The 17,088-nt window shown below is 32.2% G+C and overlaps 1 protein-coding gene across 2 annotated transcripts; it reads left to right on the top strand.

Annotated features, from left to right (window-relative positions):
* Positions 2,365–5,407, top strand: LOC18605182 (transcription factor bHLH137). 2 transcript variants are annotated; one of them, XM_007038040.2, is made up of 8 exons: positions 2,365–3,003; positions 3,167–3,349; positions 3,698–3,763; positions 3,893–3,961; positions 4,064–4,147; positions 4,264–4,443; positions 4,596–4,724; positions 4,888–5,407. In XM_007038040.2, exons 1-7 carry the CDS (start codon positions 2,632–2,634, stop codon positions 4,686–4,688), a joined length of 1,047 nt encoding a protein of 348 aa, XP_007038102.2. In that variant the 5' UTR covers positions 2,365–2,631; the 3' UTR covers positions 4,689–4,724; positions 4,888–5,407. The 2 variants fall into 2 exon arrangements, with proteins under 2 accessions (XP_007038102.2, XP_007038100.1); XM_007038038.2 differs by having other exon boundaries at positions 2,366–3,003; positions 4,596–4,721.

Below are 17,088 nucleotides of genomic sequence, written 5' to 3'. Positions count from 1 at the left end.
TAGATCCTAGTTAACGTGCTGCGCATTTAACAGCTTCTCCTGTTTTATATGTCGAAAAGGTTTCGATCAGGCAAAGACATCTGCCAGTGATTCGCAGCTGGGTCGTTGAGACCGTTCCATTCCCCTTCTTTCCGTGTATATATATGTATTGCTTTTTCCACGATAAAATTTTGCACAAAGCTAACGGACTAATCTTTTGATTATACGATTTGAGTTCTTAAATGTTCAACTAAACTATTTGAAGGGATCTTAAAGGGGTCGCCGCCCAGTTAAAAATGCATGCCATAAACATGGGCTCCGATTTCATAAGTTGTTGTACTACAATCTATATGGAAAAACATTCAAGCATGTGTAATTTGTGCTAGCTGCTTGTGGTCGATTGACATGGAAATAATATGGACCCCATTTATAATCTGTAAGCATTTTGTGAAAACTTGACTGCATTACTGATTTGAAGTGTTGGGTGTACGATTTCGAAAAGTTTTCATGTTATATGTTAAACCTTTAAACTTAAAAGTTTAATGCTTTATTATTATGGGACGCTAACAGTCTGAAATCCCGATTACGGAAATGGTAAGTACAGTTCAAGGACATGTTTTAGTTAGTCTCTGACATCCTCGAGCACTGTCCTTGAATGCTTTACATTTAAGTAGTTTCTCTAACATGTGCTAATGAATCCTTGAGAATGTAATCATTCCACAATCAATACAATGTTCAAGAAACAATGCCATAAATGCCATAATGATTATTTCCCTAATTGCTATGCAAATGCAATCAATCACTTATCCTAGAAAGTGAGGGTAAAGGAGGGGGAGGCACACAAGTTTAGCTATTGGGTCTATCAGTACCTTCTGCCTGCAAAAGGAGCGATGGATGTTATCACTGCCCTTATTTCCTCCATTTGTCTTCTTTCCAGCTTCCAGCTGCTTTTCCGTGTCTGATCTGGGGATCCATGAAATATCAACGGTACAATTGCACATAAAAAAACCATACGTATCCATAGTTTTTCTTTTATTATCTTCATGACAACTGATGCGTGCCAAATTGCAGCTAGCCTATCAACTCATCCTTTTGTTCCCTGAGATTAGACTATTAACTAATTATTGAGATCTAACTAGTTTGATGTGATTCTTCGGTTTGACAGTTAAGGTTTTTGCTTTGTCCCCCAATTTTTCACCTCCTACAGTAATTTCCTTTCCAAAAATATCTTCTTTCTACTTGGTTTAGTAGTTTTGTTCTCTCCCATGAGATTCATTCTTTTTACAACTTCAATTATAAAATAAAAGAAAAACGCTACATGTCATAAGAAATTGTGGATATTTGAATGAAATTTAAGAAGTTATTATTGGGATGAAAAATTTTGATTTCTTGTTAATATGAGAAATTAAAATTGATCATTTAAAGACTCGCATAAAAAAAAGTATATAATTATTTTTATGTAAATAATATTTCTTCTATACCGTACACATTTCTTTAACAAAAAAGATGGGCCGAAGATCAATTCCTGCCGTCCGGGTTTCATTTTGGGCTTACTTTATACTTGACCCATTGGGTCAGGCTCAGGCAGAACTGAGAGGGTGGCAACTTGCAAGGGTATCGATTAGATCCTTTGCTCAATCCCATCCGAGTTCTGTTCTTTTCCGCTGACAGTGACTTTCTTTTGTCTGATAGTACGCATCGGCCGCTTTTAGGTTTCAACATGCCTTTACTGTTGTACACAGAAATTTAAAAACAGTTTCAACATATCTTTCAAAAAGCATTTTCAACTTGTCCAGAAAAAGGAAAAGAAAGAAACAATGGACAATAAAACCAGATAAGGAAATCATATTTCCACAGCCTGTGGCTCAATTAAATGGCCATGTCAAGCCCCAAACCAAACCTGAAACCAACTTTTTCTTTTTTTTTATCAGACTGACAAGTAAGCTTGACAATATTGTTGATTTCTCAACAGCATAAGTAATTAATTTCTCTGAAGAAAGTTTGCCAAATCACTGTCATGGACTATCATTATACAGCACAGAAAGAATAGGTATAGTATTTCTGAAATACTGAATCACTGACATTTTAACCTAAAATAAATTACTACTACAAAAGAGGGAAAAATAAAAACAAAATCTTTCTTACTACTCTGAACTAGAAACCTGGAGGGGTTAGAAGATTGTGATTGTGGTGTCAAACATAATTTTAAATTATATCTTTATTAACTCTAGCTAGTATCTCACTTTCTTAATTACATGCACTGTATCTAAAAAATTCACATTTACCTTTTTGGGCTGTTGTTTTGTTGTTCAGTTTTCATGTTTTTTTGAACTATTTATCTAAGAGAGGGGTGGTGACGGAGATAAGACCAGTCAAATATACAGACATTGCATGGGAATGAGGTAGGAAAGTTTTTTACTTGAATTTTAATGAGTCTGTCGTCTCTCTCTCTCTCTCTCTCTCTTCTCTTCTCTTCTCTCTCCTGATGTTTATATAAACCTTGGCATTTTTGATCGTCATAGACCCACTTTTCTTGACTGCTACTTCTGGCTGCCTTCAAGTATCATCAGCTCTCTCAGCCTCTGTCTCTCCCATCACTTTCTTGAAACCTTGCATTTTCCTCTGTTTGAATTGCAAAAACCGCTTCCCCATATGGCAGCCTTTTCATTCCAACCTCACCCTTTTCTTCTTGACTCCATTTTCTTGCCCAACACCCCCACCAAAGTTTCTGGCTTTATGGAGGAAGGAAACATCAACTCCAATTGTTTCTCTCAATTTTACCCACCCGAGCCTATCCAGGAGTCCCCTCTTGACCCTAAGTTCCATGAAAGCAGCTGTCTTGATCACAGCTCGAAGCTTGCTCATAGCGATAATGAGCCTTCTGTGACCAAAAAACAGAGCACTGACGACTCAACTGTGGTGGATAAGCTTGAAAGCGGCGAGCAAGTCACTCAGAATGTGACTCTCACAGACAGGAAAAGGAAGACCAGAAGTAGGACTACCTTGAATTCCGCTCAATCTAAGGTATACTGCTTGAAACCCATGTATATTCAACAACTTACAAATTACATGTGCATGCTGGTTTTAATTTAGACAAGATTCTTCGGCTTTTCGATGATTGGTTTTTTAAATTGATTTTCAATTTATCCGGCTGTGTGTCCAAATTTTCGTGTTTTATTTCCATTAGGATGCAAAGGAAGGGAAAAGCAAGAAGCAAAGGAAGCGCAATGATGTCCTGAAAAATGAAAAGAAAGAGTCAAAAGCTGATAAGAAGGATCAAAAGAAAGCCACTGAAGAGCCTCCAACAGGCTACATTCATGTAAGAGCCAGGAGGGGTCAAGCAACAGACAGCCACAGTCTAGCAGAAAGGGTACCGCACCACTGTTTTTTCTTTTTCTAGTTAGTCAATGTTTAGGGGTTAGAGAGTTAGAATCCCAGGCTTTTGCAGGAGCTGGGCTCAGCCCTCAGCCCCTGCTGGGTCAATCCCATCGCCTAGGGAGGGTGTGTGAACGATGGGACCAAGCTAGTCCCGTGTTCGGCTACCATCATCATTTGACGTTAAAAACCCTTGGACTGAAATAAAGTACGAAACTTTGGTTTACTATTATACCCCCACCTAATAGCCATTATTTTTAATCATAAGGAACTGTGGATTACAACTTTATCATGCCGACCTATTATTTATATCTTGTTGGTTATATCTCCAAATGGATTGCAGGTAAGAAGAGAGAAAATCAGTGAGAGGATGAAGATATTGCAGCGTCTTGTTCCAGGGTGTGACAAGGTGCGGTGCAGTACATTTGTCTTGACTTTGTCTTTCACAGGAAAATAATGCAATTGCTTCAGTTCATTTGGGTAATAGATCGACACAGTACATTTCTGACAGCTTTCATGTGGTTATGCATGATAATAGGTAACTGGAAAGGCCCTTATGTTGGATGAAATTATCAATTATGTTCAGTCCCTACAAAATCAAGTAGAGGTACAATAAACAAGTGTTTACATTTGTAATCCAACTAGTTAACTCATTCCTCTAATGTAAGACCAAAGCAATAATATATTTTTTCCGTTGTCATGTCTTCAGTTTCTCTCAATGAAGCTTGCTTCTGTGAATCCCATGTTCTATGACTTTGGAGTGGACCTGGAAGCATTGATGGTCAGACCAGAGGTAAGAAAACATGGGATAAAAAGGAAATTTTTTTTAAGTTGTTTATATGTTCTTCTTATAGCCGTGATTCATTACAAAAGCCAATGAAATCTTTGTCTCTGACATAATTATTTTAGAGAGTGAACGGTAGTATAGCATCACCACTGCCATCTCTGCAACAATGCAACCCCACTCAGCCTACAGCTTTTGCTGATACAACCACCACCACCTTTGTCCCAGCTAATAACTATCCTCTTCTGGATGCTTCAGCTGCACTTTTACTTCAGCAGGGGCAGAGGCCCAATGTCTTCTCTCAGGTATATACATATATATACATATACTTTATTTGTTTTAACATTTTTGTGTGCCATAAGTAGTAGTATAGTAGTAAGTAGATTACAAAAGAAAATACTATATTTAATAATAAAAAAATATATATTCCAACTATTTGACAACACATCTTTTTCAGGATAATGGTAGTCTATTGTGGGATGTGGAGGACCAAAGACAAAAATTTCTGAATTCATCTGGGCTCAACGACAACTTGTGTTGTTTCCATTAATTTTAATACGGAGAGCTGCCCTACAAACATCTGGTAGTAAGCCCTCATGTCCTGTCTTTCATGCAATAAAATATTTATATAAAAAAAAAACTTACATGTTAATTTATCAACAAGAAATTTACTGCATTCACATATAATTTTCTTTTATGTACTCTTTTTCCTGATTTTTGCTCTTTTTTTGTGGATTTATCTTATCCAGCTAGCTTGCAAAGGGAGATACCAAAACCAACCAAAACTAGAGAAAAGGAAACCACCAGGAAAAGGAGAATCAAAACAAGGCTTCTCTTTTTCTAGCTAGTATCAGCTCAAGTGGAGGGGGCTTCTCCCTAAAGCTCTAGTTCCAAGTCCAACCGAGTAAATTAAGCAGCATCTGAACATGAATAAAGGGCAGCAACATCAATGGAGGAAGAACACAAAGGACAGATATAACCGACCAAATAAGACCAGATCTTTTTGTAGATCCCCTGTTCCTGTCGATTTTGACTCCCCTAAGTCACCCATGCACAAATTCGTAGACCCTACGCCTGTTTACTGTTTTAGCTTAGAAAAAAAGAACCCTTTTATTTTTTTTAATTATGTAGTAGTATAAAGGTCGACCTTATAAAGTTTCTTTCCTGTTGTTACAGTTATTCTGTTATTACAGTTATTTTTACCGCCGTCTTATTTCCTCCGGTACCTTTGATTTTATCTATGATTAATAAATTCACAATTGAAACTTTGAGGGATGGTTATATTTCTTTATTTTATTTCAACTATAGAGAATATGACTAATCAAAATGAATAATTAAATAGTACAATTAAGAAGGTGATTAACCCCGAGAAGAAAACGTCAAAACAAATATCAGCCCACCCTTGAGAATTAAACTGGACAGTGGACATTAAAGTAAGATATAGCTAGGTAGGTTGTGGTCCAGAGGTGGATGTGACCGGTTCTGCAACTCAATGAGGAATCTTCTTGTGTTTCAGCATTTATGGGGGCTGTGTTTTATTAATGAGATGATTTCCCCCCCTACCCACCCTTTCGTAACGGTTGTACACAGAGCATCTAAATGCAGTCGCAGAGGCTTGCTTTTTCCCGTGCAAATCTGATCCAAGTATTAGCCACTTGTTTGCTTTTCCTCTTCCTAACAGTGCCAATTAATAATTGCTCTTTCTTCCAAAACACTCATCACATTTCCTACACAAATATTCAAAATTAATAAATCCTTTAATTCCAACAAATTCAGAAACAATGTTAGCCTTTTTTCATTTACAATGTCCAAATATATAGCCACAGCATCTCTGGATATGGATCAACAGTATTCTGAAGATAACATGTTTTTACTGTCCAAAGCACCAGAATTTTTTTTTTCATTGACTGATGATGGCCATAGAAGAATGATGACCTACACACACACACAAAAAAAAAAATTCTATATTTGGGGGAGATAATTTGGCTTAATCACATCTATTTTTTAGTGATTTTTGTTTACTGATTTTATTCCACGGGATGGAGTGGCAGATTTTCAGGCATGCAATTCGTTTGTATTGGAATATTTGGTTTTTAGTTGAGAAGGAGAATATTGTGGGGAGAATTTAGAAGAACATGGGAATTTTATTTTCAAAGGGTGAGGAAAGAATGAAAGCTAGGCAGTCAAACTATAATGGTCATGGAATTAGAAAAAAAGTGGTGATCCTGATTTGAGATTGTTACCAGAATAAATATACCCAAAAAATTATAAAAATAATGACAACAATCAAAACTCTGGATTAAGGAGTAACAGCAAAAACCATTGACTTGGTTGTCCTTGCAAAACTCCATGAAAAGAAAGTCAAGTTATAACTGTCTTAATTTTAGTGATTTGATTAAAGATTTTAGGATAAAGATTTTAGGCTTTCCGTAAAGTTCCCTCAAACTATTGAAAGCAAATGTAATAGAATTCTTTATTTTTGGTGACAAGACTTTGGAACTTGCCATTTGGCTAACTTTAAACATTTTTAATTCTTCTGTTATGTGAAAAACCTACCAAGGTAACTGGATTGTATTTCTAATGATTGCATTATGATTTGATTAAGCAGGAAATTAAGTACAAAACACAAAACCATAGGTCCCCCCCAGAATGAGCATCACAATGACTAAAAAAAGTGATTTGATTAAAGCATTCAAGTTAATTAATCCCTAATAAGATGGAGATTTAGGGGCCCCTTACACCAAGGGTGAGTCTGGCAATTATTTTCCAGGCCCCATATATGATAGTATTAAAAAGTGAGCTATAGAACAACCTGATTGGACGAGAAATTTGATTGAAAATCAAACTTACTGGAACAACCATGTAGTTCCCAATTATCACCATCCTCTGTATGACCCCAGTAACTAAACAGTTCTCTGTCTTTTTTTTTGGTTGAGTGTTAGGTTCCACTGTTGTAGATGCGGACAATCCATGTGGTTCGAGTGTTCCACCTGTTTTTAACACTGACCCACATGCCTTAATTCTTGCAGGAGTGGCTCAACTTTTCTAAATGCTGCAAGGAAACAAAGAACAAAGTTGGATCGTTATTCAGCATTTCAAGTCCCATCTGGAAAAAGTGAAAGAAAATTCTCAGCTCTAGACGCAGCTTGCTTCGTCTGATCTTTTTACACTTTGAATTTCATTTCCTTTTATGTTTATCCCTCTGAAACACCTTTCTACTCTTTCATTGCAACGAAGATAACGTTTAAAAAAGAAAGCAAGACATGAGAAAATATATATATATATATATTTCTTCTTTCATATACAACATCAAGCTGATAACGATGATTCAATTCTTAAAATGATTGGTAACCAATAAATGCAAGATGGGTAGCCCACTAAAATTTAATTTCTTTCCAAAGCTGGACGGACCGTCACATATTTGCCAATTGGCTCTTTAAAGAAACAAAAAAACTTATTTATTTTTTCAGATGACAACTGATCATCATATCCTGGCTGCTGTCACTGTTTTTTTAAGTAAAATCAGATGTTTCTCAAATCAAAGCTGTTAACTGTCTCCAGAAGAGGAAAGTGTTGTCATCTGGATAAGGGGTTCTTATATTAGCATACAGATTCCATCCTCCACACATTTGTAAGCTCACCTACTGATCAAATTGGTTTCCAGGGTCCCTCATGTTCTTCAAATTTTCTTTTAAGTTAATTTTTGGGTCCCTTTGTTGATTAGTCGTAATTAAAACCCCCGGCAATATCATTTTCCGGTGTATAAAAACAGTACCGGAATTGTCGCCATTAATTAGGTTACATTGCTTTAATTAATTAATTTCTTCCAGATTCCAGCCATCGTACTATTAATGCATTGCCTGAATGAAAAGTTAGATTCGACGTAGAAGCTATCCTCTCGCCAATTGATAAAAATATTGGGCTGGTCAATCATAGAATAAAACAGGTTCCCTGTGATGTTACGATTTTATGTATATGCCTTGTCCAATGACCTACATATATAGAATAGATATATATAAGAGTAAGTGCATAAAACTATGAATCTGATTCTAAACATGGAAGTAATCAATAATATTGACACTTGAGTAACACTTTGCTGTTTAATCTGATGATATGTACACCTATTTTTAGGTTAAAATGTTAATTTCAGTTTTCTTTTTTTTAATTAAATACGACTTTTAAAAGAAGAATTATTGGAATTTAATTTTTTGAGTAAGAGATATATATATTTTACCATTAAATTAAATACTTAAGTGCAAATCTCTCTTTTTTTTTTTTTCAAAATTGATCTTAATAAAAGAAGATATTGACACCTTTTTATCTAAGTAAATATTTACATATGTATAATGAAGAAAAGCATATCTCTAGCTACCCCAATTTGTCTCTTTTACCTTTATATCTTGAAATGAAGTGATGGTAGTTTTTGATATCATGATCAGGGAGGAGCCAAGATTTAACTCAAGGAGATGAATACTATATAATATAAATATTTAAGTGAGACCGATATAATATTATTTTAGTACAATTTTAAAATGAATTCAATTATTTTAGAATTAATTTTTTCTGTAAAACATTGCTTTTATTGTGTTGATTATTGAAAATATATATTGCAATGAGAGTAAAATTTTGAAAGTTTTGGACAAAATAACACCTTCTATAATTGTTACTTTTATTACTTTTTTAATTTTTTGTTTCCAGAAATAAAAAAAAAATTACATTTTTAAGAAAAACTAAGCAATACTTTAGAAGAATTAGCAATGAAATGTTTAACTTTTATTGACAGCAAAGGGAATAACTTTTCTCTTTTAAATTAATATTGCATTTTTTTACCAATTTGTTTACTTTTAAATAATTATAATTTTGTTTTCAGCTATTCTTTTTGTTTAATAGTAATTTTGATGAAGCAAAAAGGTAAGTAACTAGTGATTCCACAAAAACAAATTGAAGCATTTGGAAAAAAAAATTTAAGCTAGTGATTCCACCGTTACTCTCTCTATTTCTTGTGATTTGGCCATAAAATTTATGAATTTCAGATTTAAATTAAGAGAATAAAATTATGATTTATAATTTATAATTTATAATTTATGAAGATGCTTCCAATGGATGGACCCAAAGAACCTTTCTCCCCTTGTCGCATCCTTGGTTGTCTTTAATTCTTCAACACTTATCTTATGCTTTGAATCATAGAAAAGTATTGTATTATTAGATTCGTATATATAGCTAAAGTCACAAAAAAAACTTGGACATAATTTTTGTGCTTAATTCGTAGTATCTTCTCACAACATATAATAAATTAACTATATATGAGCAACATTTATTGTGTATTACTATATATTACCATGAGAATGTTCTTCTTTTATAATTGAACGAAAAGAGATTTAAACCACACATTTTAGGTATAGAAATCATGTACCAATTAATGAGACAAATGTTTAGATGCTCCTCTTCCTTTAGTTTATATTCCTTATCTCCCTTTAATGAAACATCATTATTCAACTGATGTGATTTCTTATTAATACCAATAGGACATATTAAGCTTTTGATGAGTCCCAAGAAGTTTATTTACATACTCAGTGCCATTTTTTTTACTTGAATTATAGTAACGGAGGCAATGTTTCCTTAAAGCTTCTCATTTGAAGAAAAATTTTCATCAATTTATAATTTCAAGTTTTAATATATCACCGAAAGACTATACTAAGTAATTAGGATTTTGACTCATTTCATCTATTTAATTCTAATTGAGGTCAAACAAAAATAGATTGTTTAGATTTCTCCAACTCCTTTGATAATTGGAATGTAAATTCCAACATAGTTAGTTTGCTCCTTTCACTACCGTTAGTGTCTCCTTGCTATGGAACACTTTGGAATGTCTCCCGAACTTGCAAGCAAAAGCATTTGTCTTGAATCTTCGGTCCTTTCTATGACAAGTCTTCATCCAAACAACAGAGATCGATCACTGCAGGTTTACATAAAGTCGCGAAGATCAAGAAGACAAAGCCAGGGGGAAAAAAATAACAGGAAAACTTTGCATATAAAAAAGGAACCTTGCATGGTAAAGCAACAAGCACGCCAGGCTACCAGCTTGACACCTGTCAAACATTCACGAAATAAATGTTTTAGGTTAGGTATAGAAGAAAAGAAACAACCAAAAAGAGAAAAAATGATTTTAATTAGTATTGTCCCCAAATTGATGAAGCGACTCAAGCAAGGTATAAGCTAATTTTCTCTCCATCTGTTTTTACGCAGGAGCCACGTGAGAAAACCTGGAGAGACTTCCTTCATTCACTTTTTTGTCGTTGTTTTGGTGTTATCATCATGATGCGGTACATGCATGACCCATCAAAATCATGAAGGGGACATGACTGCCAGTAAAGAAGTAACCCATCAGCTTTTCTTTTACTTATGTCTGTGTGGAGACCTTCATAGGTCATATGGCCATGCTAAAAATCTTTTCATCGTGGTTTAATGGTTTTTGTATTGTCGCGTTCCCATTTCATGAATGACCACAAAAAGAAACTAATAAAAGCTACATGTCAATGGGAATGCATATTTATTTATATACATAAGATTTTGGTTTCTGTTTAATCTTAATTAATGGCGTGTCTATAATGTTGGCCAACAGACAACAATGCGTGGCCACTTCAAAATTTGTAAGCTTGTCCTTTGGCCGACTAAGAAATCTTAATTACCATAGATTATGGAAATTGACTTTTAATAATTGGATCCCCTTGGAAATATTATATATATATATTAATATGANTATAAAAGAAATTGAAAGTATTCCTACACCACATATATGTGAATGCAGGCACATTATTTGCCATCTCTTGTTAAACCATGAGTACCTGAATGTAGCCCTGATATTGACCATGTATCCTATTGCTGGTGACAAATCATATGTAGAAGACATCAGAGCTTGTTATGAAAATTGAAGCATTAATTTAGCTCATAAGAGAAATTTCCTCGAACATAGTTTCTTTTCATATTTTGATAGTACATCCATTATATGAGCAAGATAGGTCAAATTTAAATCAATATCATAGGAAGATGCTTTGCATTAAAACATAGTGCACTTGAGACAAGGTATTAAATAATGACGCATTGATAAAAGTTAATATGTTAAAGTGGAGTCCTTTTATTAGTTAGTATTGTGTTTATTAAATATAAAATAACCTTTGAAATTCATTTTTTAGTATATATTGTTATATAATATATTCGGATATAATATCGAACAATAAATATAGAACAAATTAACAATGGTTTCTTTTGGAATTCGAATTTTCTCATGATTGCTCTAACACCAAAGTCAAGCGACGAATTTATTCCGGATTAATGTTTAATTAATTTGTATTTAAAGTAACAATATTAACATTGTTTATAGTTTATACTAATTTAAATAGTAGTATAATTTTTCTTTACTTTATATCTTGCATTTTAGTGGATAAATAGAGATGATGCCTTTGCGTTAAAATACAAGCTGTGTGTGCGGACGCATGAAATTAAAATGATTTGACTAAAGGAATAGAATATCAAACAGTGTTTTTATACAAAGAATTGAGAAATTTGACTTCGAGATATTTTGTGATTTCAACTTATTCTTGTGCTATTAAGCAAAGACGATGATCTGGTTATAAATAGTGTCTCAATTATTGTTTAGAGTTTGATATAAGTAGATTTTCCATCATTAATTGAGAAAATAATTACGATTGTGTTGAAGTATTGACCGACTGATATAATTGCCTACACTGTTCAAAAAAATCATCAACTTTTATAGATAGAACTGACAAAAAGCAAGATTCATTCTCCGGATTTCAACCCCAATCAAAACAATGAAAACAAGGGCGCATGGGCACGGCATCAAAAGCTTGATCTCAAACAAAACAAAACAGAAAGAAATTGTGAAAAAAAGAAGGGAGACTTATTTCATCTTTTCAGTTGATGGAACGTGATATTCCATCTCTATAGGAGTCGGTAAGGCGTAATGCTCCAAAGCAAATATTACAATGAATTTCTTTATCACGAGCTTATGTGGATCAAGATTATTATGTAATTAAGAATTAAGATGGCTTATCAATGTCAATTTAGTCAAGGTAAAGTGATAAAGGATAGGGTGGAGAAAAAACATATTATTGTACTTCTTTTGTTACATAAAATTAATAAAATTATTCACTTAAAATAAAATAAGTATTTTTTGATGGAATTGATTTCGTCGAATTTATAATTTTATCTACAAATTTTTTATAGAATTGATTTCGTTAGAAGTGTATCTTTATCTATGAATTTTTAATCAATTTTTTTTATCAAAGTTATTTTTTATATTTTAGATATATTTTTGATGAATTTAATTTTGTCAAAAATTCGACTTCAGTAAAGATTTGATGCCCAATCGATTAATTTGGCGTTCATACCAAATCAATCAATTTGACGAGAAATTTTTTAACAAAAAATTCTATTGGAAATGCTCTTTACGTAGTATTATCGATTTGAAATATTTCTTTCATGTATAATATATTAAAAGAATTGGATTTATCACTAATTTTATATTTGTAAAATTTTTTCCAATAAAATTTTGTCAAGAATGGTTTAGGGTTAAAATTTTTAATTTCGAGGAATTTTTCCTTCTCAATTAGCACCACTAAAATTCTTCGACGCTCCCCTCCTTCCTCCCTTGATTTTCATTGCACACCAACATCCCCCTTTGACTCCACCTTCTCCTCTTAACAACGAAAACTCTGCATTTCTGTTTTGTCATTGTCGATCTCTCCCCTCCTCCCTCGATTTCCTCTTTCCCATCTTGTTTTTCTCTTCTTAATTTTCTTCTCTCCATCGTCCTTTCTTCTTGATTTCCTCATCTTCCTTTCCGTTTTCTCCCTTTCTTCCTTCATTTCCTTTCGTCATTTCTTCCCCATTTTCTCCCGTTCCTTCAACTATACTTTTGTTGCATTTTCTCTCACCCCGAGAAGTTGCATTACCAAAGTTGGAAATTTGGAAAAGAGAGTTTGGCTCTTCTTCTTTCTCTTTGTTTTTTCATCCTGATAATATATTTTATTTTGCGTTTATATTTAAAACATTGAGAGTGTATAACCTTAATACACTGACAGTGTATAGCCTCTACACACTACTAATTTACCACAATATGTCACTTCATTATTAGATAACGTTTAATATGAGAAAAGTGAGAGCATATGCCTTACAATGTGCTTAATTTAATTATATTGTAGTGTTAGTTTTGTAACAAACTACTGCAATATAAAATTATAATGCAATCATATAACAACTAATGAATGTAATGTGATTGTGGTATAAAATTAATGCATGTAATGTGATTATAGTCTAAAACCAATATAATCATATTACATTGCACTTTGTAATATTATTAAATACATTTTACCTTTTAATTTTGTTACTTTGTTAAATATATTTTATAATTTTAGAATTTGTTTTTTTATATAGATTTTGAAGGTTGTCTTTTTGTTACTCTTAACAGTCATTTTTTATTGGATGGCGGATGGTGGCTGTTTATAAAATTTATATTATCCTTTAAAGGAAAAAATTAAAATAAAATATATAATATAAAAAATTATATTAAAAATAAAAATAAAATATATAAGACTATAAAAAGAAATAAAAATAAAATATATGACATTAAAATATATTTAAAAGATGATATTATATAAAAATTAACAATAAAAAATATAAGTATATCAAACTTTCATTTTAATAAATAGAAGTAATTATGAAAATTGACTTTACATTCCTATTAAGGTGCTTGTAAACCAAATACTGTAATATTATCTTTTTTACATTTTAATTATTATTTTACTTATATACCAAATACTGTAATGTTATTTTTTCTACAATTATATTACTTAATCAAATTGTATTGTAAGGTACCAAATGCTGCCTTAAGATTTATATTTGATACGTTGACAGTATATAATACATTATAAGCTCACCAAATGCTGTCATTTCATTAATGAGGTAAAATTAAAAATTTTTAGAGACTTAAGCTTAAATATTTTTTCTTAAAAGCTTAAACTTTAATATTAAGAGAGGGAAAGATTTTTAATTTTACCTTATTGATGAGATAACAACATGTGGTGAGCTAGCAATGTATACATGATTAGTGTATCAAATATAAACTCTCATTATTAACCAATGATAAAATTTCCATATGGATTGGAAAATAAATATTTAAAAAATTTTAATTCTTAATTAAATAAAGAATAAAATCTTTTCATAGGCTTCTCTCAAACTGTCTCTAGTTCTTCTTTTTCACATGCTTTTCTCAAGCCCCTCTTTGTTCTTCTCTTGGTACCCTTCTCTCAAATCAGATAAAAAAGATAATCTTTTTCACAAGCTTCTCTCAAAACCCTCTTTTTTTTCCTGGCTTCTCACAAACACCCTCTCTTCTCTTCCATGCTTCTTTCCAATCAAATAAAAAAGTAAATTTGTTTTACAGGCTTCTCTTAAACCCCTCTCTTGTTCTTCTTTTTTTTTTGTCCAAAGACTTCTCCCAAATCCCTCTTTGTTCTTCTCTTCCACGCTTCTCTCAAAATTTTTTTTCTCTTTGTACATGACTTATAGAATAATTTCCTGCCTCAACTATGTGAATCATTGGCTATGATATCCAGGAATCAAATATGATAATTCAAAACAGATAACTAATTTGGGGATCAAGATTGAAGGTAAGGGGATAAAAAACAAAGATGAATTCAATCAGAACATCTTTCTTGAGATTTTTATTGCTTTTTATTTTGTTCTGGATAGACATTTCTTGTTTGTTAAAAATTTTATTATCTATGAAAAAAATTATTTTTTATTTGATTAAACATTAAATTTTTTTTAATAATTAATTTTAAGTTATTATACAATTGTATCTTTATTTAATAATAAGGTGTCATATTGTGGTGAACAGACAATATACAAAAGTTATCTAAAATTAGTAGGTCAAATATATACCCTTACTCCATTGAACTTAAAAAAATGATAGAAGAAAAATTTTACTTAAGTGGTACAATCAATTGTAATAATCTTTGATAGCACTCTGAAGATAACTTGTTATATCGACTTGGTGAAATCAATTCTACTTTTGCTTTCCTTTTTAATTTCAATCATTTTATATTTTTCAAGTATCTACATCTGTTTAGAGCTAAGCAAAGAACACCATGGAAAGACCCAGTGATAAATAGACGATCCTAGCAGTGCAGAAATTTTGTTAGCTAGTGTACAATTTAATCAAGTTCTTTTACCCTAGCTAGCTAGTTATGTAAATGTGAAGTTGAAAACAACCAGTCCTTCCCGGAAACATCGGAAACACGACAGAAAACACTTCGGGGACGTGTCTCCGGCTGTTTTGGCTGAATTCACAATAAAATAACCAAGAGCCTAACAATCGGATTTAATCAAAATCTTCACTAGTTCGATTCGATTCTTCTTTTGTTCTTTTAGCTAAAAGATAAGAACGGGGATTATCACATTCATTATTCATTATCAACCCCAATGGGCAGTGGCCCACTTTGGGGAGGGGAGGAAGGGAGGGACCAGCCTCAGCTCTCGATGGTTGGGACGGTGCAGCCTCTGGTTGCGGCCAAATGGGGTCGGGGGTCCACCAGGGGCTTCACTTGTTAATAGTCGAGTAGAGGAGCAAGCCCGCATGGCACGGTCCCTTCCCCATTGAATTGCCTTGTCTCTTTTGTCTACTATCTATACAGAAGAGAGAGTGAGAGAAGCATGAATTGAAGAAGATGGAAGGCGACATTGATTTAATATATGGAGATGTCTTTATCTATTATATTTGTTTGCAAGGCGAGGGCTGTCCAAATAAATGGACTGGTATCATTCTTGATCCCACTTGTTTCATATTCTTCTCTGAGGTATAGCCTGCTTTTCATGCTCTTTAACCATGAAAATTAATTTTGAAAAATAAAATATATCCATATATTTGGAATTCTGTAAAATATAAGACAGTTTTGTAGGTCCAAAGAGACACATATTTGTAGAGTTTTTTTTTTTCAAGTTATACAAAAAAAAAAAAAAACTCTTCTTTATCTCATCTCTATCATTTTGAGATCTGAATTCAAGACCTTTGAAATACAATTTTAAAGTATAAACGTTGAGGTTTATACATTTTTTAGAAACACGAATTTGTAAAAAAAAGAGAATTTCTATTAACATTAATAAATTTGAGACGCGGAGAAACTTGAAATCTTTGAATGGATTAAATCCATAGGTAATAAGAAACTTTACAAATTTAGTTTTCTAGTAAAATTAAGTAACTCGGAACAAACTCTAATTAATTGCTCACACAAAAATTAAGTTGAGTTATTGGTTTAATTATTAGTTTTATTATTTACTTTTTGCTTTTGTATAAAAAGAAAAAATATGTTCACATTTTTAAAATTATATAAAAAAGTTTTCAACGATAAAATTAATTATGTAGTACTATGATTTTATTTTTAATATGATATAGTTATATTAATGTTACATTTCCATAAATAGATTTCTTTTATTATTTGATTTTACTTTATACAAATAATTAGTTTTGAAAAAACAAGATGCAAATGTGAAGTTACACAAATAACAATTAAACAAAACCTTAAGTAAGTGGATAAAATATGAAAGCCAAATTTATTAGTATCAGGCAAAATTATGAATCTTGTACCATACCATATATAAATTTCCAAAATTATGCAAAATGAATAAAAGAAGAATTAAAAAAAAAAGAGATATATTATTAGTATCATGAATATATGATAGAGTTTGGCTTTATTGTAAAAATTAAAAAACATGGTGGCAACTGTGTCAAAAGAGAATCTTGAAAATTTTGTTGTCTCCAAATGTTAAAGACTTATTGGCAAAGCTGCATGCTCAATGCTTCTCTTTTCTGATCTATTGGTTGAATTTCATAAAAGGAAAGTGGTTATCTTTTCATGACTTTAGCTACTTCA

Source organism: Theobroma cacao, chromosome 3, assembly GCF_000208745.1.
Source record: "Theobroma cacao cultivar B97-61/B2 chromosome 3, Criollo_cocoa_genome_V2, whole genome shotgun sequence".
NCBI lineage: Eukaryota > Viridiplantae > Streptophyta > Magnoliopsida > Malvales > Malvaceae > Theobroma > Theobroma cacao.
The sequence above is the reverse complement of the archived record's forward strand: the minus strand, read 5'-3'. Positions and strand labels throughout refer to the sequence as shown.